The sequence below is a fragment of the Stenella coeruleoalba genome, assembly GCF_951394435.1.
Source record: "Stenella coeruleoalba genome assembly, chromosome: 1".
Classification (NCBI taxonomy): Eukaryota; Metazoa; Chordata; class Mammalia; order Artiodactyla; family Delphinidae; genus Stenella; species Stenella coeruleoalba.
The window spans coordinates 116,784,622-116,806,414 of NC_137169.1; the positions used below are offsets into that span (position 1 = coordinate 116,784,622).

The 21,793-nt window shown below is 40.0% G+C and overlaps 1 protein-coding gene across 2 annotated transcripts in view; it reads left to right on the plus strand.

Moving 5' to 3' along the window:
• The window catches only part of ATF6 (activating transcription factor 6), a 220,049-nt gene extending 200,846 nt beyond the window's left edge, over window positions 1–19,203 (plus strand). For both annotated transcript variants that reach the window (XM_079929376.1, XM_079929377.1), the window contains exon 16: window positions 14,905–19,203. In XM_079929376.1, coding sequence (XP_079785502.1) covers window positions 14,905–15,113 — 209 coding nt within the window. In that variant the 3' untranslated portion in view covers window positions 15,114–19,203. The remainder of the gene's footprint in view (window positions 1–14,904) is intronic.
• The last annotated feature ends 2,590 nt before the right edge of the window (window positions 19,204–21,793 follow it).

Below are 21,793 nucleotides of genomic sequence, written 5' to 3' on the forward strand. Positions count from 1 at the left end.
GGTATTTGTTGTAGGAGTCATAAGTGGTAGTATTTGTAGACTTATGTGGTAATGTATCAGAATTCACAGAATGGAAAAATTACTCAATGCATGGAATAGTATATTCCAAGTTATTTTGTGTTATAGAAATCAAAAATATTCTATAGTCCCTAAGCCGCTTCTTTTGAGAATCTGAGAGAAGAGGAAAAGCCAGTCCATTTCTAATTTTTTTGGGGGTGGTGGGGATGGGGATAGGATATCAGTCACAGCAGAGCCTTAATTGTACTTGGCAGTGACCTCTATCAGCTGTTCAGTTATGTGTCTTCTAGTTTGTTTCCTCTAAATAAATACAGGGATGTTTCCTCAATTGTTAGACAACTTTTCCAGATTGGTTTCCAATAGTAGCAAAAGGAAAAATCTTTTCCAGTAATTTTCTGATTACTTCATCTGCAAGAGTAAAGTGAACGCTGAAAATGCCACAGTGAGCTTCAGTCATTTATGGGAATGTCTAAAAAGGCATCAGTCATCAGTTATTTCTTTTCCAGATATCTACGAGTGATATCTGCATTAGTTTCTTAACTAAGACTTTTTTTTAAAATCCTATTTGTTATCAAAGACCTCTGTGTCTAAAAGATAAACTTAAATTTTTTTAAGTTCTGAAGAAGTAAAATCTTAGATGACTCAACACTTGCTTAAATTTCAACTAAAGATGAGACTGAATTAACAATCTCAGAATCTCAACATATATTTGGCCTTACCTGTTGTTAATGAAACGGCTGCAGGCAGGGCTGCATGTTACAAAGCTTGAACAGAGCAATAGAACTATTTATAAATGCAGACACCTTTATGAAGACCTATTCCCTGGGTTTCACTTATGTAAGCCTACAAAACTATCAGTTGTAAGTAACTGAGGGGAGTAAACACATGAAAGTTCTCAAATGTCCAGGTTTTTCTGAACATTATGTGATTGAAAAGCAGCCAGGTTTACTGCAGACAGAACTGCAGACATTTCAGTGGAGAAAATGAGACACAGAATGGCAAATAATGTTGTGGACATTGACCTGTGAGCCTGGTCTCCACTTCCCTTTTACCTCCACTCCTGCCTTTTTTTCTGAGGGGGAAGGAATTCTCTAGTTAAAAACTGAATCCATAGGACAGCCTGTCTCTCCTGAGGGAGCTGCCGTACTCTAATTCTTGTTTAGCTCAGTTCTCTGAGTGTGGCGGAGGGGAATACTAACACCCTCTTTAAGTCAGCGTCCTGTGGGGCCACTTCCACACAGCCGAGGCCTCATTCATTCATTTATTAAAAAATGTTTATTGAGTGCCTTCTGTGTGCCAGACACTGGGGATTCAGCAGTGAAGAAACAGATAAAAATGCCTTGTTCTCAGGGAGCTGACATTCTAGTGTGGCTCCTCCTAGGAGGTGTCCAAGTTGAATGGAGCTTCAGGAATGGGTGTGTCTGAGAAGCCTCAGGAGTTTACAGAGCCCCTAACCTGTTTCTGTGCCCTCCAGCAGGTTTTATATCTGAGCTAATGTGGAAGGGAAGAGACACTTCCTCCTATTAAAAACAAATGCAGAACGGCTGCCTTCAGTGTTATGCAAACTGCCTTCTGGCCATATATAAATGATTCACTTTATTGGTTTTTAGTCTGCAATTGCAATACCACGTCAGGTCTCATTCATCTTGACCTGTTGACAGTTGTTTCTAGCGTGTGAGTGAGTTTTTCTGAATGTAGTTGGTATTGTGTGACTATTGTTTCCAAAATACTTTAAGTTTCCATTTTATGAATAAAAAGTATGCTAGACTTTTTAATAGGCTGAGAGTAATATGACAGTATCAGGCCTCAGGTTCCTTCATCTGATTCTGATTCTGATTCAGTGATTCCTCTTAGAAGCTGAGCCTGCCCAACACAATGGCAGAAATATTGCAGAGAAAGACGTTTTAATGCTCTGAGAAGAATGTATAATTCCCATATATTAACTTTAAATGCAATTACAGAGCCACTATTTTTCAGAAGAACGAGTGCCCTTTAACCCAATGTTAGTACTTGCGGAGGTTTGGTCCTTAATCTGCCTGCGGGCTAGTTATTCCACATGTTCTGGTTTTATAGGGAAGTGCTTCTGAACATTGGTTCTGTTCTTATGGTTCTCAAATTTCAGATTGTGACACCATTGAACAGTTTTCCAATACTTGGTGCCAGTGATTTAATTATTAGAAGCAATAAAGTTATTGGCCATCCCTATAGTTGGGCCCAGGCTCTAGGCTAAAACTCCAAACTGTGTCTTAGGGCAGCAAATCAGGTCCTAGGTCTAGTTCACTCAGCTTTCAGAATGAATTTTAACCCCAATCCAGTCTTCTTATGGGTCCCTTTGTTGCCACTCATACCTGAAATTCACTTGTTTTCAGTTTTTGAGGCACTAATTGAAATTACATAATCAGATTTCAATTTGGTAGTTTAGAATCAGTTTGAAGAAATGAGTAATAATGTTGTCATGTCCATTTTAATGATCTTTTAGGGGCTGATGGAGATCAGTGAACTGTAACTGTGTTCTATGATCTGATGAAAAAACCTCTCACATATGTGCGCAGCATTTTCAGGGAAAGAGTAGGCAAGTCCAGGGTGTAAAGCAAAACTAATACCATTAGTCTTTTTTTTTTTTAAACATGTTTATTGGGGTATAATTGCTTTACAATGGTGTGTTAGTTTCTGCTTTACAACAAAGTGAATCAGCTATACATATACATATGCTCCCATATCTCTTTCCTCTTGCGTCTTACCATTAGTCTTTGAACAATTATGGAATTAGCCAGATTTCCTGAAATCATTCTAGGAAACTATCAAAAGCCCTAGAGGAGCTGAACTTGAGAAAAAGTAGGAACTTGACCTTTTATAGCTTAGACCTCTGTAGCATAAGCCCCTAAATTTCCCAGGGGATAAATTTCATGTGGTCATCTCTAAAAGAGTCACTGTTGATGGTTACGAATTCAAAATATATACTTGGGGTTGAAGAGCAGTGACTTTGGCTGTGTTTCAGAGGTCTTAATAGGATTATTTTTTTGTTTGAGGATGTTAGAAATTCTTTGTTGCTGCCACCATTTCTGAACTATCCTAGGATGGCACGTTCTCAAGTTGGGTCAAAGAATGGTGGAACTTTCATAAAGCAAAGAATTACCTGATGACATGACTAGCAAGTATGAAGGACAGCCTTACTAACCACGTTCTGTATTTTTCATTGTCTGCTGAGAAGGGACTTTGCTAACTCTGGGTATGCAGTGTTGAATGAAACAGACATACTCTGACTTTATGGAGTTGATGGTCTAGTGGGGAGGCATATATTAGTAAACAAGCCAGTGTTTAATTATACATTGTAATAAGTGCTGTGAAGGAAAAGAACTGACATGATCTGGGGATGCTACTTGAGTTTTGGTAGTAAGAAAAGGCCTTTCTGAGGAAATGCACTTGTTTGATGTTTTACCAATATTTTAAATGTAATTCTGCTGCCTTTGCAACACTCCTGTAAGCTGCATAAGGGAAGAAACCTCATTTTCTTCTGTAATTCCTTACAGTTTAAGGCACTCGGTAAATGTTGGTTGACAGTTTTGTGACCCATCATATGGTATCCATTTTTCTTTAGAAAACTCACCCTCTGTTTAATTTGGATACAGAAAATGGGATCTAAATGCTTATAAGAGTCTGTAACCATGCCTAGCATATAGTCAGTGCGCAAACACTTGCTGAATGAATGAATGAAGGTTACAAACTGAGTTTGGTCTCTCAGTTAAAAGTAATCAGTGATCGGGCTTCCCTGGTGGCGCAGTGGTTGAGAGTCCGCCTGCCGATGCAGGGGACACGGGTTCGTGCCCCGGTCCGGGAAGATCCCACGTGCCGCGGAGCGGCTGGGCCCGTGAGCCATGGCCGCTGAACCTGCGCGTCAGGAGCCTGTGCTCCGCAACGGGAGAGGCCACAACAGTGAGAGGCCCGCGTACCGCAAAAAAATAATAATAATAATAATAATAATCAGTGATCTGATGAAACCACAGACCTACCCTTTTCCTTCATGCCCATCCTTTTTTTTTTTAACTTTTATTGGAGTATAATTGATTTACAGTGTTGTGTGAGTTTCAGGCATACAGTAAAGTGAATCAGTTATACATATACATATACCCACTCTTTTTCAGATTCTTTTCCCGTATAGGTCATTACAGAGTATTGAGTAGAGTTCCCTGTGCTATACAGTAGGTCCTTATTAGTCATCTATTTTATATATAGTAGTGTGTAGATGTCAGTCCCAATCTCCCAATTTATTCCCCCCACCTCCCCGCTTTCCCTCTTGGTACATAAGTTTGTTTTCTACATCTGTGACTTTATTTCTATTTTGTAAATAAGTCCATTTGTACCCTTTTTTTAGATTTCACATGTAAGCAATATCATATGATATTTGTCTTTCTCTGTCTGACTTACTTCACTCAGTATGACAATCTTTAGGTCCATCCATGTTGCTGCAAATGGCATTATTTCATTCTTTTTTATGACTGAGTAATGTTCCATTGTGTATATGTACCACATCTTCATTTTTATTTTATTATTTTTTACATCTTTATTGGAGTATAATTGCTTTACAATATTGTGTTGGTTTCTGCCGTATAACAAAGTGAATCAGCTATATGTATACATATATTCCCATATCCCCTCCCTCTTGAGCCTCCCTCCCACCCTCCGTATCCCATCCCTCTAGGTGGTCACAAAGCACCGAGCTGATCTCCCTGTGCTATGCAGCTGCTTCCCACTAGCTATCTATTTTACATTTGGTAGTGTATATATGTCCATGCCACTCTCTCACTTTGTCCCAGCTTCCCCTCCCCCACCCCCCGTGTCCTCAAGTCCATTCTCTACATCTGCATCTTTATTCCTGTCCTGCCCCTAGGTTCATCAGAACCATTTTTTTAAAAAATTCCATATATATGTGTTAGCATATGGTATTTGTTTTTCTCTTTCTGACTCACTTCACTCTGTATGACAGTCTCTAGGTCCATCCACTTCACTACAAATAACTCAATTTCGTTTCTTTTTATGGCTGAGTAATATTCCATTGTATATATGTGCCACATCTTCTTTATCCATTCCTCTGTCAATGGACATTTAGGTTGCTGCTATATCCTGGCTATTGTAAATAGTGGTGCAATGAACATTGGGGTGCATGTATCATTTCAAACTATGGTTTTCTCTGGATATATACCCAGGAGTGGGATTGCAGGATCAGGTAGTTCTATTTTTAGTTTTTTAAGGACCCTCCATACAGTTCTCCATGGTGGCTGTACCAATTTACATTCCCACCAACAGTGTAGGAGGGTTCCCTTTCCCCCCACTTCCAGCACTTACTGTTTATAGATTTTTTGATGATGGCCATTCTGACCAGTGAGAGCTGATACCTCACAGTAGTTTTAATTTGCATTTTGCTAATAATTAGTGATGTTGAGCATCTTTTCATGTGCTTTTTGGACATCTGTATTTCTTCTTTGGAGAAATGTCTATTTAGATCTTCCACCCATTTTTTGATTGGGTTGTTCATTTTTTGATATTGAGCTGCATCTGCTGTCTGTATATTTTGGAGATTAATCCCTTGTCGGTCGCTTTGTTTGCAGATATTTTCTCCCATTCTGTGGGTTCATGCCCATCCTTCTTAACACACATGTTCCCATTGTTCTTCCCCCAAGAGTACCATTTGGTTTCAGGACTCCATCTGTCTTGTCTGCAGATAACTCCAAAATTACAGTCCTAGCTCTGTTTTCTCCTGCCAGTCAGTCTTCTAGCCCTGTTTTTTCCTACCAATCAGTCCTTACCCCTATTTCCTACTGCTTGCCTGTCCTCTGCACTAAAATGTCCCGGAATCTCAGACATATGTGCACTCAACTCCTCCCTCGACAGCTGCATGGCTCACTCCTCACTTCTTCTGTTTTGTTCACTACTGTATCCTCAGTGCCTGGCACATGGTAGGAATTCAGTAAATATTTGTTGAATTAATAAATATATATAGTGTTCAGGCATTATATATTATTATGCTTATATTGCATTAGAAGACACAGTGAGCACATCAGGTGCTTGAACCAATATGTACTATCACTGCAAATGCAACAGCTACAAATGCAAACTTATACTAGAGTTTCCTGATAGTGACCCAGATACCAAGATTGTGTTTGCCACTGGTGATGTGATTTTCTGAAATGATGAATAATTCTTGGTTATGTTGAGAAAAAAAACAATATTGCCAGCATAGTGGAGTGGTTATAAGAATGTATTCTAAAGACACTCTGCCTAGGTTTGAACTTCCTGCTCTGCCATTTGTCAGCTGAGTGGCTAATCACATGATGTTTCTATGTTCCAGTTTTCTCATCTATAAAATGGGGAATAATAATAATAATACCTGAATTAGGTTGTTTTGAGAATTAGATGAACAGTGTCTGGCATGCAGAAGCACGAGGTGTTATTAAATAAATAAATTATTATTCAGTAGTTTATTCCTGGAAATTTAGTGTATATAAAACCCATGTAAAAGCGCTCTATGTTTAAATGTAAAACAGTGAGTTTATTACCATAGTAATAATCAGGGTTTTTTTTTTTTTAACCTATGTGAATATTGTATGAGATACAGGACAGTTTTGCATGGGACTGTTCCTGTGCATTACAGACTGTTCAGCTTCCTGGCCCCTGCCCATTAAATTTTAGTAGTTCCCTTCAATCATCATGACCACTACAAGTGCTCCTTAAGGGTTGGTGGGTTTTGTATACATTGTTCTAGGCCCATACACTTTTTTAATGAAATTATTATAGATCTTCTAACTAGATAAGCTCTTTCTCATCTGCCTCCCCATTGTTCAGGAATATAACACCCATGTAATATTTAACAAATTCTAATACCTATCCTTCTCACACTGTTCTGAAAAATTGAAGAGAGAACACATCCAAATTCATTCTATGAGGCCACCATTACCCTGATACCAAAACCAGACAAAGACCCTACAAAAAAAGAAAATTACAGGTCAACATCTCTGATGACTATAGATGCAAAAATCCACAACAAAATATTAGCAAGCCAAATTCAACAATATATAAAAAGGATCCTACATCATAGTCAAGTGGGATTTATTCTAGGGATGCAAGGATGGCTCAATATCTGCAAATCAATCAATGTGATACATCACATTAACAAAAGGAAGGATAAAAATCACATGATCATCTCAATAGACACAGAAAAAGCACTTGACAAAATCCAACATCCATTCATGATAGAAACTCTTATCAAAGTGGGTATAGTGCGAACATATCTAAACATAATAAAGGCCATTTATGACAAACCCACAGTTAATATCATACTCAACAATGAAAAGCTAAAATCTTTTCCTATAACATCAGGAATAAGATAAGGCTGCCCACTCTCACCACTTCTATTTAACATGGTATTGGAAGTCCTAGCCACAGCAATCAGACAAGAAATAAAAGGTATCCAAATTGGAAGGGAAGAAGTAAAACTGTCACTGTTTGCAGGTGACATGACTCTATATAGAAAACCCTAAAGAGTCCACCAAAAAAAACTATTAGAACTAATAAATGAATTCTTCAAGGTTGCAGGATGCAAGATTAATATACAGAAATATGTTGCTTTCCTATTACTAATAATGAACTATCAGAAGGAGAATTCAAGAAAACAGTCAATTGCATCAAAAAGAATAAAATACGTAGGAACAAATTTAACCAAGGAGTTGAAAGATCTGTACTCTGAAAACTGTTAAGTCATTGATGAAGGAAATTGAAGACAACACAAATAAATGTAAAGATATCCTGTGCTCATGGATTGGAAGACTTAATCTTGTTAAAGTTACAGTACTACCCAAAGCAGTCCACAGATTTAATGCAATCCCTATCAAAATACGCATGACATTTTTCACAGAACTAGAACAAACAATTCTAAAAATTTTATATGGAACCACAAAAGACCTTGAATAGCCAAAGCAATCTTGAGAAGAAAGAACAAAGCTGGAGGTATCACACTCCCTGACTTGAGACTACACTACAAAGCTACAGTCATCAAAATAGTATGGTACTGTATACAGACACATAGATCAGTGGAATAGAATAGACAGCCTAGAAACAAACCCACACACGGTCAATTAATCTATGACAAAGGAGGCAAGAATATACAATGGAGAAAAGACAGTCTCTTCAATAAGTGGTACTGGGAAACCTGGACAGCTACATATAAAAGAATGAAAGTAGAACATCCTCTAGCACCATATATAAAAATAAAGTCAAAATGGATTAAAGACCTAAGTGTAAGATCGGAAACCATAAAACTCCTAGAAGAAAACATAGACAAAACACTCTTTGACAAAAATTGTAGCACTATTTTTTAGGATCTGTCTCCTAAAGCAGAGGAAATAAAAATAAAAGTAAATAAATGGGACCTAATTAAACTTAAGTTTTTGTACAACAAAGGAAACCATTGACAAAATGAGAAGACAGCTGTTTTCTGAGAAAATGGGAGAAAATATTTGCAATGATATGACCAGTAAGGGGTTAATATCCAAAATATATATAAACAGCTTATACAACTCAACTTTGAAAAAACAACCCAATTAAAAAATGGGCAGAAGGGGGCTTCCCTGGTGGCGCAGTGGTTAAGAATCTGCCTGCCAATGCAGGGGACACGGGTTTGAGCCCTGGTCTGGGAAGATCCCACATGCCGCGGAGCAACTAAGCCCATGAGCCACAACTACTGAGCCTGAGCGTCTGGAGCCTGTGCTCCACAACGGGAGAGGCCGCGACAGTGAGAGGCCCACGCACCGCGATGAAGAGTGGCCCCTGCCTGCCACAACTGGAGAAGGCCCTTGCACAGAAGCAAAGACCCAACACAGCCAAAAATAAAAATAAATAAATAAAATTTTTTTCAAAATGGGCAGAAGACCTGAATAGACATTTTTCCAGAGAAGACATACAGATGGCCAACAGGCATATGAAAAGATGCCCAACATCACTCATTATTAGAGAAATGCAAATCAAAACGCAATGAGGTATCACCTCACATCCATCAGAATGGCTATCATCAAAAAGACCACAAATAACAAATGTTGGAGAGGATGTGGAGAAAAGGGAACCCTTGTACACTGTTGGTGGAAATGTAAATTGGTGCAGCCACTATGGAAAACAGTATGGAGGTTCCTCAAGGAAATAAAAATAAAACTACCATATGATCCAGCAGTTCCCCTCCTGGGTATATATCTGAAAAAAACGAAAACACTAATTCAAAAAGACACATGCACCTCAATGTTCATGACAGCGTTATTTACAATAGCCAAGATATGGAAGTAACTTAAGTGTCTGTCAACATATGAATGGATAAAGAAGATGTGGTATATATCTGCAATGGAATACTACTCAACCATAAAAAAGAAGGAAATTCCGCCATTTGCAACAACATGGATGGACCTGGAAAGTATTATGCTTAGTGAAATAAGCCAGATAGAGAAAGACAAATACTGTATGTTATCACTTATATGTGGAATCTAAAAAATAAAATGACTGAATATAGCAAAACAGAAACAGATTCACAGATACAGAGAACTAGTGGTTACCAGTGGGGAGTGGGAAGGGGGAGAGGCAAGATAAGGGTAGGGAATAAAGAAGTAGAAACTACTATGTATAAAATAAATACAGACATATATTGTACAGCACAGGGAATATAGCCAATATTTTATAATAATTTTAAATGGAGTCAAATATATAAAAATACTGAATCATTATGTTATACAACTGAAACTTATGTAATGTAGTAAATCAACTATACTTCAATAAAAAAATAAATACACATGTATTTTTTAAATATTTAACAAATCCTGATTTGTCTTGCAGTTAAACAAATAATATCCCTCCCGCCATCCCTCCCTGCCTTTGGACACTCACAGCCTGAAATCTCTCCTCTGTCCCGGAAACGGCAAAGGGCAGACATGGTGGTTGCTAGGAGCTCTTTGCTCCTGCAAGTGTTCTCCCTTATGTCTCCAGAAAGATTTTTCAAGTCGGAAGCATATTTTGTGTTTGCATCTGCAATACGACTGGTACTTACTCACTCAGTCTTCTTCCCCACTGTTGAGGGAGAGGTTCTATCTAGTTCTACCACTGATCCCCCACCCGCTACCTTCAGAAATGCCCAACGTTTCTTAAAGGAGCCAAACCGTTTTTCTATAAGCATTTTAACATATTCAGTGACATGGAACATTTATATATTGGTTATAAAGAAAAAGATCAATGCTAGAGTTTTCATGGAAGGTTTCTTAGAAGTGGGATTTGAAATGGGCCTTAAAGGGTTAATAGAAATTGACTGGATGGAGAATTTGGGTAGAGAAGAGCAGAAAGAGCTTTTTAATTTTTTTTTCCAAGCAGAGGATAAAGTACTAGCAAAGATAAAATTCATGGTGCTCTGGGATGGTCAAAACCAGGACTCCGGTTAAACATTGGAGATAAGATTGGTTAGACATGGTGAAGTCAGCTTTGGAAGTTTTTGAAAGCCACCGAAAACATGTGATGTTTCACCCCTTATTGTTCATTGTATTCCTGCCTTCCCTTCCCTTTGTCTCCTTTGTCTCCTTTGTCTCCTCTTTCTTACCCTTCTGGATTTCTTTCATGATTTTTCCACGTGTTTGTTTTGGGTGCAGGTATCTCTTGTGATCAGTGGAAGGGGGGATTTTTATTTACCTTCCATGTTCCCTCACATACACACACATACCCCACACCCTACAGGATTCAGGCACAGGTCCTGACAGCCTGTCACTGCCTGTCACCAGCCTAGCTTACACAGAGCAAACTGCCTCTTGTTAGGGTTGGTGTCTGATTCTGAACAGAAATCTTGTTTTATCATACATAGTCTTTGCAAAGCACTGGTGAAGTCTTGTCATTTTTTAAAATTAAACTTTCTGTGAAATTTGGGGGTATTTAAATTCTGTTTATGGTTAAGATCCTGGTGTGTGTGTTAGTCATCTCCCAGCTAACAGCCCCTTGGCAGGCCATTCTTAATTCAGTTATTGTGTGTTTACAGGCTGTTCAGAATTCCACATTGCCTAGAGTTTTTCCACCGCCAGTGTCCAAGCACTTTTTTTCTTGCTTTCCCAACCCCTCTGGGCATTCAGACTCACTTTCTGGCGCTCATGTTTGAAGCCAGTCATCTCTTTTCCTTTTTATTTGCCTGATCAATTTTGAATTTGAAGTATTCATATTTCATACCTTTTTCCTGACTCAGGTCAGTGTTTCTTCTCATTCTGTTCACTTCAGAAGTCCCAGAACATAAGATTATTTATATCGCTTGTGCAGCACCCAAATGTTTGCTAATAGAAGAGGGAAAGTGAACCTTTAACATTTGTGCTCCATACTGTAACTTTTGGTTCTGTTTTTCCCAGTCACTGTCTTTTTCATTAAGTACACAAAAATCCTTCAGCAGTCTTTTCACATAACTCAGCTCTAACAACTCCCTAGTTGTTGACTTTGTTCCCTCTTGTCGGCAAGCCCATGAGCTGTAATGTTTTCTCTTATTACTGGGGCACTGCCTATTCATAATGGAGGCCTGTCCCTTAATGAAAGTGTGCCGTCCGTCCTCAGCCTCTCACATCCTGCCTGGGTTTTCCTTCAGAGGCTGTTCCTCTCCTCCCTACCTGAGCCACCAGAGTCTTCAGGTTCTCATCTCTCCAGTTAGAACCTCCTCTGGTATATTTTATTCACACCGAGGCACAAATTATAGGCAACAGTTGAAAATGTCCTTTCCGAGGGTGGTCAATTATTAACTATGCTCAAAGTCTGAAAGTAAAGGATAACGGGAGCTTCATCTGCCACTTGGGGGAGGAGTTTCAGAGCCTCTCTGATGCTCCTGGAAGCAGATCGTGTGAACAGATGCCTGACAGTGCAGGGGAGGGGCCTATGAAAACCACAAGTTATCATAAGCTGTTTCCCATTCTGTCCTCCTTTAATTAAAATAATTAGAACCTCATCAGTAATAGAGACCACCTCATTCACTATCCAAGGGGGTCAATACTGAAAACCAAAGGACTTTTATAAGGTCCCACAGAGTAGACTGAAGAAAAGAAATTGCTGTAGCCCCTTTAACTATTTTCTAGAGGTGTTGGGTAACTTGGGATTCCTAATGGCGTGTCACTTTAAACCTAAATTTTCCAGCTTGTCATTCAGAAGGGGCTTCCTAAATTCGGTTTAAGGCGTTCACATCCTATCTGGTAGAATCTTCTTCTAGTAATGCTGACTGTTTCCTTGGCCTAGAAGTTCAGAAAGGAGTGAAGAACAGAATCCGTTTTAAAGCCACCCAAACTGTACCTAGCATGAGCCTCCTGGTTGGGCTTAAGATAACAGTACCATTTCAGCCATGACTAGGGACTCCCAGGTTTTGGAATCAGGTCGCAGCTTTAGTTTTCCCCCAAGCATCTGAGCTCATATCACCAGGTTTTTCATCTCTTCCCAACATTTAAGCTATTAAAGAACTCCAGTTATCAGTTTAAACCATAGCAGGCGCATGGGCTCTAATAACTTCTGCAGGTGGTATGGGCTATATGACAGAACCTAGTCTTGATCTTAAACTGTCATCTGGATTCTGAGTTAATCTAGGAAAGTAGTAAAAATTAGTCATGTATATTACATGTCTTTTATACATGTGTTCTTCATTATTTGATCATCTGTGTCTCAATGTGTCCGTGTGTGTGTGTGTATATGCACACAGTCTTTCAGTTTTTCTAAAACAGAGAGGGCCCATGGTTCCAAAAGGAAATGACTAGTGTGGCACCTTGAAATCTGAACCCTGTCACATGTTCTGAATGTAATGACTCCAAATACATTAACAGGTTGTCTTTCTTCCATTGCCTACTTTTTGGAAAAGAAATCACTTTGATAGGAAACGTTGGCTAACTTACAGCCAATCAGATTTAATCCTCTAAAGATAAGTAAATGATTTGATAGCCATTACAAAGTGGCAGGAGTTGTAATATTGGAGTTAAGTGTTCACAGCAATGGTCTTAAAGAATAGGTAGGGTTAGTTATTACACAGCAGCAACCAACTGCTCTTCATTGCTAGTAAGGCTGGGAAAGAAGGAAATTAGCTTCAACTGTAATTGAAGAGATTTATAAGACTTGTAATGGGAAATTCACCATCAATGGAGACTATTTTAGAAATTGAAACAGGCAATCAACCAATAGAAGTGGAATAATGATGTCTTCCATTGGCCTTAAAATGGGATATATGATCTGCTCAAGGCACTTAAAGTTGATAGATTATTAGATTTAATAGTTTTTAACTTTTAGGGGGTCATAGACCTCATTAAGAATTTGATGTACCCCCTCTCCAGAAAAATGCACATACAAATAAAACTTTGCATGCAATTTTAGGGAACTTATGGACTCCCTGAAGCCTGTGCATTAGGCACCCCATTAGAGAATTTAAGACACCCCAGATTAGATGATCTCCTTAAGTCATTTCCTGCCTCGTTAAGTTACAAGCTCCATAGTTCAATTTTCCCAAACATAATGGAATCTGAGGATCAAATGTCAAACTTTGGATTTTCTTCCTCTGGATTTATAATACTTGGCACGCCTGGTGTAGTAGTAAAAAAAAAAGATAATGGAATAGAAAGAATTCCACTTTTAAGTTCAATTCTTTGCCCCGGAGAAGCCAAATGTTTAATTTTGAAATCACTGGTTGGCTGTATATCACCCTCATGAAAAGGCAGTGCAGGACTAGGCCCTCGCCAGCATTCTTCCTGGTCCCACACCCAGCTCTGGATTCATGGCTGAAAATGCGAACTGAGGTGCCACGTTGACTCCCCAGCATTCTTCCAAGTTTACACATCTTCTAACTGCATTGCTATGAATGTCCAGCTGGTCTTGAAAGATGTTATCTATTTATAATTCTGCCATCAGTTTTATGCCCAAGTTTCATTGACTACAAGTTGGAAAATGACCACCTAGAATTACAAATCGGGGAATAATTTGGCCTTCTCCCGAAAATAAAGAGCTTTTGTCCTCACAGGAAGAATGGAGTGTAGTACATGTCTGTGTATATTAAACTCATGATAGTAAGTTACCCCATATGTGTTAAGCATGGCTCTATGTGGTTTTTCCCGTTCCCTTATGCCAATAGCCTCTAGTTTACCTGGAAGTCCTTATAGCATTCCTTTTAATCCCAAATTGGAAATGTATGGCTCTCTTTGTACCTGGAATCCAGAACTGAAATTAAGGACTGCCTTAATAGGGAACAGAAGTGACAGTGGTCTCTGGGAAAGAGCATGATTATCAGATGTCTACAACTTGTTGTCAGTCTTCACTGTATTTTATGTTCCTAAGCACAAATCTTTAAATTCATAGTTGGGAATGTCTTCATGAAATTAGAAGTATTACTGATGAACAGGAGCCAGGCAGTCCTGGCCAAGGTCTCCTTAACCTTTCGCATGATATGGTGGTCCCTTTGACAGTTATTCCTGCCCACTGTTGGAAGGGGAGAACTTAAGTATTCTTCCCTCTACACTCTCCCCTCCCCCAACTGAAATCTCCTGCTGTTCCAGTTGGTCCAGTCGTGGTGATACACTGCATGGAAAGCATACAAGACATATAATGTCTGTGGACAGATAATCTGTGGTATTAACTCTGACAGTGGCTCCAGCCTTTACTGAGCCAGTGAAGGTGGTTTGGGAACTAGAATTGAGGTGAGGACAGGCCATCCTGGCACTGTAGCTCTGCTTAGTGACTGATGAAGTCTCTCTGTACCCTTGAAAGCGTGCTGACAGTTCACACCCTTGAAGCGCATTGATGTCTTTCTGGGACTGAAGCTTATAGCAGAATTGCACATTCTGTTGAATATTTATTCCTTGTGTTTATTTCTGTCTGCAGAGAATGTGATCAATGGGCAGGATTATGAAGTGATGATGCAGATTGACTGTCAGGTGATGGACACCAGGATCCTCCACATCAAAAGCTCGTCAGTTCCTCCTTACCTCCGAGATCAGCAGAGGAATCAAACCAACACCTTCTTTGGTTCCCCTCCAGCAGCCACAGAGGCAGCCCACGTTGTCAGCACCATCCCTGAGTCACTACAATAGTACCCAGGGGCTACAATGGAAAACTAAGGATGGGACCCTGCCAGACCGGTGAGTGGATGAGAGAAATGCTTCTTTCTGCCTTGGTGGCAAGCAGAGAACTGCCTCATAATAGAATTCAGGAGATAGAAGAGAAAAAAAGAAGCTGCTCTATTTTTCACCATCTGCCCATCGACTCGGAAAGCACTGGAACTCAGACACAAGGGGAGCAGCATATCTCCACAGGCATGTGTAGCCCTGCATCCTCCACTGTTGTCTGGTGTAGATAATTTTTTTCTGTACCTTTCTGAATTGCTTTTCCCTCTGTATTTGTTTTGTGTTTAAATAGTCATATGCTTTCAAATAAGATCCACTTCCCCTCTCTGCCATTTCACTTATTGTTATGGTAAAGAGACTTTTATTTAACAGCACCCATATGTTTCCACTCATTAGATCTTTCATCAACTTAATGCAAACCAATTGTGGATGTGTGCTTATTGGAAAGCAAATGTCAAAGCCAGAAGAGCCAAAAGCATCCCCAAAAGAGTCAAAACAATTTGGAGTGTCAGGTAAAGGGGAAAATCCCCCGGTGGTAAAGTTTATCTTGCGATATTCGGTTCACACCTGAGACTGCATGTGAACAACTGTATTGGGGTCGGGGGTGGGTAGCAAATTTGCGAGAATGAAATGGAAGAGAAGGCGGGCTTTGAAAGAGGAGATAGCTTCATTAATACATATGTTTAAAACACTGAAAGTTTGATGTGATTGCAGTTTAAGATTAAAGCCACAGCTACCGTTTATTCTGAGGACCATGGGCCACTGAGTGTTAGCACACGTACTTATATCTTTTCTTTAGTAATCTGGTTCAGATCCTCAAGGACCACAGGACAAATCATTTTTATTGTGAATCTCCACACACTACACACCTTCTATTGATATGATACCCAGTTCAGCTAAGGAGCATGTAGGCGACTTTACATTTAAACAAACGAGAGCTTTTTCTCTTGAGAATTGATAAGTATTCACTCCTTTAAAACTTTGCAGACAGGCAAGTTAGATTCCTGCTGGTGGAGTGCATCCCATAGTATGGCAATCATTTTCAATTCTCCAGTGAAAAGGCAGTGAAGGAATTAACTCTTTTGTCCTCCCATTATTAAAAACAAAAACAAAACAGAAAAATATCTTACTTTGTTCACTTGTACTTTGACTGTCTCCTCTGTGATTTCTACCTTCAGCTTCTAAAAGTGAGTCTTCTACCCTCTCCTCCTATGAAACTTTTGAATTTCTCCATAGAATTCATTCTGCAAACACCGCTTCCTGTCCTAATTGACTTGCTCTTGTCAGATTTCTTCCCTTCCATTCCACACTGTATCAATCTCTTCCTCCTTGCAAGAAAAGGAACGAGACATTATATCAACTCCTCAAGGCCTACCTTGAGTGAGTTAGTTTTCTGCCTGTGAAATTAGGCGTGGCTCCTAGATAATTTTGAAGACTCACCAGCACTTCTTTGTGGACAGTGATGCCTCTGTGCTCAAGCCAGTTAGACGCTTTCAGAGGAAATCAGTTTAACTCTTGTGAGGGGAAGAAGGGGACTCTGCTGCTCTATTCCCTGGGAATCTGGAGTTTGAAAAGTATCCGTTAGCCACGTAGCAACCATTTTAAGTCAGGGCAGCACTCCTCTCTGATTTGGCTGCCCCAGGCGGTTTTCAGACAAGACCCATTTTCCCTGGGGACCACTCTTGCTTCTAAGGGGCGCCAAGGAATAGAAGGCAAGTGCCTAGAAGACCTTTAGGTTGCGGGGCAGTCTTCTCATGGATTGTCTTCTCCTGGCCCTGCTCCTTCCCATTCTGTCCTGTGAATTAGCCAGACAAGAGGCTGCTACCATGGCTGGTAGGCAGTGGCAACATGGTCATTCCCAAGCTGCCAGTCTTCTCCTGCAACTGTCGTAGTCATCACGGTGGATGCAAATACCGTGTGTGTGGAGTGACTGTAGATGGTGCTTCCGTCCTCTCCTTTGCGCTGAATCACACAAAAACAAACCATCACGTGGATTCCTTGTTTGGGGCACTTGCTTTTACTTTATCCCTCTATTCCCAGGTTTTCCTGTGTCCATTTTACCAACTGGTCAGACTGAAGACTTCATTATGTCACGTTAACGCCTCTCTTTCAGGTGAAAGTGTGGGTTAAGTGTACCTGTGAAGTGACCACGAAAAGCAGTCTGGGAGCCTTGCCTCCTTCGCTTTTCACTCACTGACCCTTCCACCCCTTGTCATTACCCGTTCTTGGATTGATCTTTTTGAGATGAGGGAACAGGATTCTCCTCAGGGTAAAGTTTCAGGAAATGAGTGAAAGGCAGCTGACAAGTATTCTACTTTTTAAACTGCTGTCGAGGCTACTGTTAATCTCGGGGCACAATGGTAGTTTTTATTGTCATGTCTGTACATTAGCTCAAGGTCCTTTAGGAAATGGAAAATTGCTCTGCCTGATGAATAAACTGGTCTTTTGGCTTAATTGTTTTGGTGAGAAGGCCTTTTGGGGATTGCAGCCAGGAATTATGGGGGACCTGTGTGTGTGTGTGTGTGTGTGTGTGTGTATGTGTGATTTTTTAATTTATTGAGTTTTTAAGTGGCATTTTGCAAGCTTGTGAGAATGTTAGGTAAGCTCATGGAGGAGGCAAGTCTGCCTATTATTAGGTGACTCTGTGCCCTTTGGGCCACCAGTACTACTGTCTTGAGAGGTGATGGCAGAGACTGCTGGGAATGGTTTTTCCACTTAGTTGCAAGTTCCAAGTTTTTAAGGCTTAATGGAAGTGGATGTGCCCTCATGCTGTCTACTGAGTCAGACGTCAGGAGCTTCTTCCCCGTGGGGTTAACTCACTCAGCAGAACAGGGACACAGCTCCATTAGGGCGGCAGTGTAAAATGCCTCTTTCCAAAGTTAGTTAGGGTTTGTGAAAGGATCATCTTGAAACAAATGTATTGCTTGCCGTTCTTGCAGTTTAGCTTATTGGGTGGGGGGTTGTCTTTTCACAAGTGAAAAACCCCCTGTAATTATAAAAGCTCAGAGCATCTTCTAATTTTTTTTTTTTAAATGACTACAGTCTCCAGAACAAAGCTGGCATTTCTTTGCCTTTTCTTGTTAGCAGGAAGTAGACATGGCGGTATTTGAAGGCAGCCGTGTTATATGAGTCATTCTTGAGTGTTCTGAATAAACACTACTTAGAAACAGGCAAGAAACTTGGGATTCAAACTAATTTTTCTAGCATTTTAAAAGAGGCACTGTCCTGATCAAACTTTCCTGGCTCGAATCTTCCTCCTGGGAATGAACCCCCAGTAGTCACAGCAGTGACACTCTGATAAGATGCTGCTGCTGTGGCATTTGGAGTGACTAAAACTGGAGAACTCTCGAGCTCCTTGCAATTTTTGTACTATTTTCTGATTCTTGCCATTTCACTAAGCTCAGGTTGTGAAACTTGACAGCATATCAGAAAAACTTGTCATTGTACTAGACTTTCTAACAACACTTTGAAAAGTTTCAAAGCAGCTTCCACTTTCAACTGTCTGTTAGAAGTAACCACTTTTATTGAAGAGCCAGAGTAAGAGCCCATATGCCCCCTCTTCAGTCTGACCACATGGACATTTTCCACTGCATACGGCTGGGCCAACTCAGCTTCCTGCTGCAGAGTCATAGGCCTGAACCTCACATGAGACCTTGCATACTATTGGCTGTTTTCGTGCGAATTAACCTCTCAAATAAGATTGCTTAATGCCCAAATTGATAGACATTTATTACCTGCTGTGAATCTCTCATTCTTTGCGAAAATGTGACTTCTGTCAGTCCTGAGTCATTTTAATTTACAGAAATTAGGATCTTTGCTGCTAATAGGAATACTAATAATAACTTTTACCTTAAAAACAAGAATAAAGCTTAAAGAAAGAAAATGAAATGTGAGACATTTTTATTCTTACCCCTGACAGTATTTGGGATGGAGCAATTCCTGTTTCCCTAGGGGTTGTGGTTAATTTGTAATTTTCTAGGAAACAGTATTGGACTACCCCCAAAAATGTTGCTGGAGTCCAGCTGGAACTATGCACATTAAAAAGAAAAACAGTTTTCTCTTACCTGAAAAAAAGAAATCAGAATGTATCCTGTTAACTTATATTTTTAAAGACTAAGCTTAAAACAAAGTTTATTTTGGATAAGACTAGAACTTTTAGCAGTTTATTCTAATATCTGTGCATTAATATCTATGTTGATATCTGTCAGATTATCTGTCAGAATTTATAAAAAGAAGGATGACAAAGGTATCTCGATCAGGAAACCTGATCCTACGTATGAATCATGTCACGGCTAGTCACTGTGAAATAGTGGACACCATATTCAACATATTAGTTTGCTGCCTTAGAGACTTCTGGCACATTAAAAGACTTTAAATGATATTAAGTTGGGGAACCAAGGATTAAATAAACCATAGTTTATCATTTGCCAAGGTCAGCAAACAGCACACTGTCCTGCTGCTTGCCGCCAGCGATGTCGGTGACCATTAGTTAATAAGCAAACCAGGAAGTTTGGCATATCCCCCAGTAGGATCATCCCAGATAGAGATGAGCAGGTTGACTTTCACAGTAAATGTATATTGGACCATTTTAACTCACACTCAGCCCTAATTTCTAGGTCAGTCATCTTCATAAAAGATGGTGGGAAAATAAATAGAATTTTAGATGGAAACTGCTGTGCACTACTGGCCTTAGAGATACTAGTTTCCTGTCATGTTGCCAATATGGTTAGGCTAAGACCAACAGTGCTTCTCGCCTGGAGCCATTAGAACCTGAGGAGAGAGTGTTAGAGATGCCATTTCACCAGGGTTTTCTTTCTAAGGGTTGTATCCATGCTCCGTTAAGAATGGGTTAAAGATGCAGAGGAAAGATATACCATTCTCTTCCTTAATATTTATGTTGGTTTACAACACATAAAGAAACAATGACAACAGACTATGTCATGCTTTTAAACAAGTCTTTATAATGCAATACTTGTTCCTTGTCTAAAGTTCAAATAAAGAATTTTTAAACTTGCCTTGTTCTGTTTTGTATGTAGAAAGAGAAAAAAAGACCCAAAGTGAATCATCAGTGTTAAGTGATTAGTAATGAGAAGGGAAGCCTAAAATGGTTTTGTGGCCTGTTACTGTTTAGATGAAACAATTGAACTCTTTTCCACTCTTTTTCCCAACCTGGTTAAGTAAAAGTTTCCTTTATTGTGTCCAAATATTTGAACTACAGTCTTTCTTACTAAGGGAAAAAAAAAAATTGTCTAAAAACTTATACTTTGTCCTTCTACATCAGGAAACCGAGTTCATCACACCAAAGCCTTTTCTCAGCTTAGAATGACGTGTCTCCGAGCATGAAGCTAGTCACTGCAGACTGACAGCAAAGAATCCTTCTGGGAATAATCAGTGCGGGCATTTACTGAGTACCCAGTGTATGCCTCAGACACTAAGTTCACTAGCTCTTTTATTTCAATCCTCCCTACAGCTCATTTCCTACAGTGGCCACATAACTTGTAAATAATAAACCCAGTATTTGGACCCAGGCAATTTAGCTTCAGCACATGGATTCCCAACCTCGCGAGACATAGATCGGGCATAGATTCCTGCCCTTAAAAGAGCTCCCAGTGGCCTGTGGGGTCAGATACGCAAATATACAAAATTACAGTAACGTCAGGGTTCTCTTTGAGGCAAAACTCCATTTGTTTCCTAAGATACCTTATTAGGCTTCTTTAGAAAAGTAAGACCCCAAATCCCTTCTTCTGCAGAGAAAGTCAGTACACAATGGAGGGTAGGGGGCTGGGCAGCAGAAAAGGAAAAGTGGACCCAAGCTACAGGGCTTGGTCTCTGGGTGCTGGAGCCTCTCAGGGACTCGTGAAAAGACTCCCTGGTGGCAGGAGGGCAAAAAGGCTTCACACTGTAAATCCTCTTCATTGTCTCAAGTAGTCAGTAAAAGCCTGTTGCGCACACAGCTTTGAATCAGCGTTGTTTTGGGGCGTGAAAGAAAGGGAGTAGGATTCAGTGTGCTATGACTAATGCAGAAAGAAAGCTTGCAGATACTGAAGCAAGATAACTCATAAATGGGAAAGTCAGTGAAGCAACAGAGGTGACCAGGCAAATATCACTCCCGCCACACCCTCGCCCTCCTGGGACCTTGCCACCAAATCCTTATGGGATTGTGCCTCCGGGACTTCCCACTGTATGTGGGATGCTGTTCAAGCCAATTTTGGGATCTCAGAGGATAACCACAACTGACATTCGGATTACACCATACATGGTGCCCGAAATAGAGGGTTCTTCTAGCGCATACTCTGCAATTTATCTAACTAGTTCTCTTTTGTTAGAAATTTAGACCGCTTCCAATGTTTTGCTAACCATAGGAAATCTATAGCATGTTATTCACTCCATCACATTCGGTGTAATCTGTACAGCTGCCTGAAGACAATCCTTCCCTTGGTTGACTTCATGAAAACAGCTGATACATATTGAAGACTTAACCTCTAACAGACATTGGGCTAAGCATTTGCAAGCAGTAGTTCATTAAACTTTACAGCAGCCTTATGAAATAGATATCATTATCCACGTTACAGATGAAAAAATGGGCACAAAAGAGTAAGGAACTTGCCTACGAACTCACAACTGACGCATACCGGAGCCGGGATTTG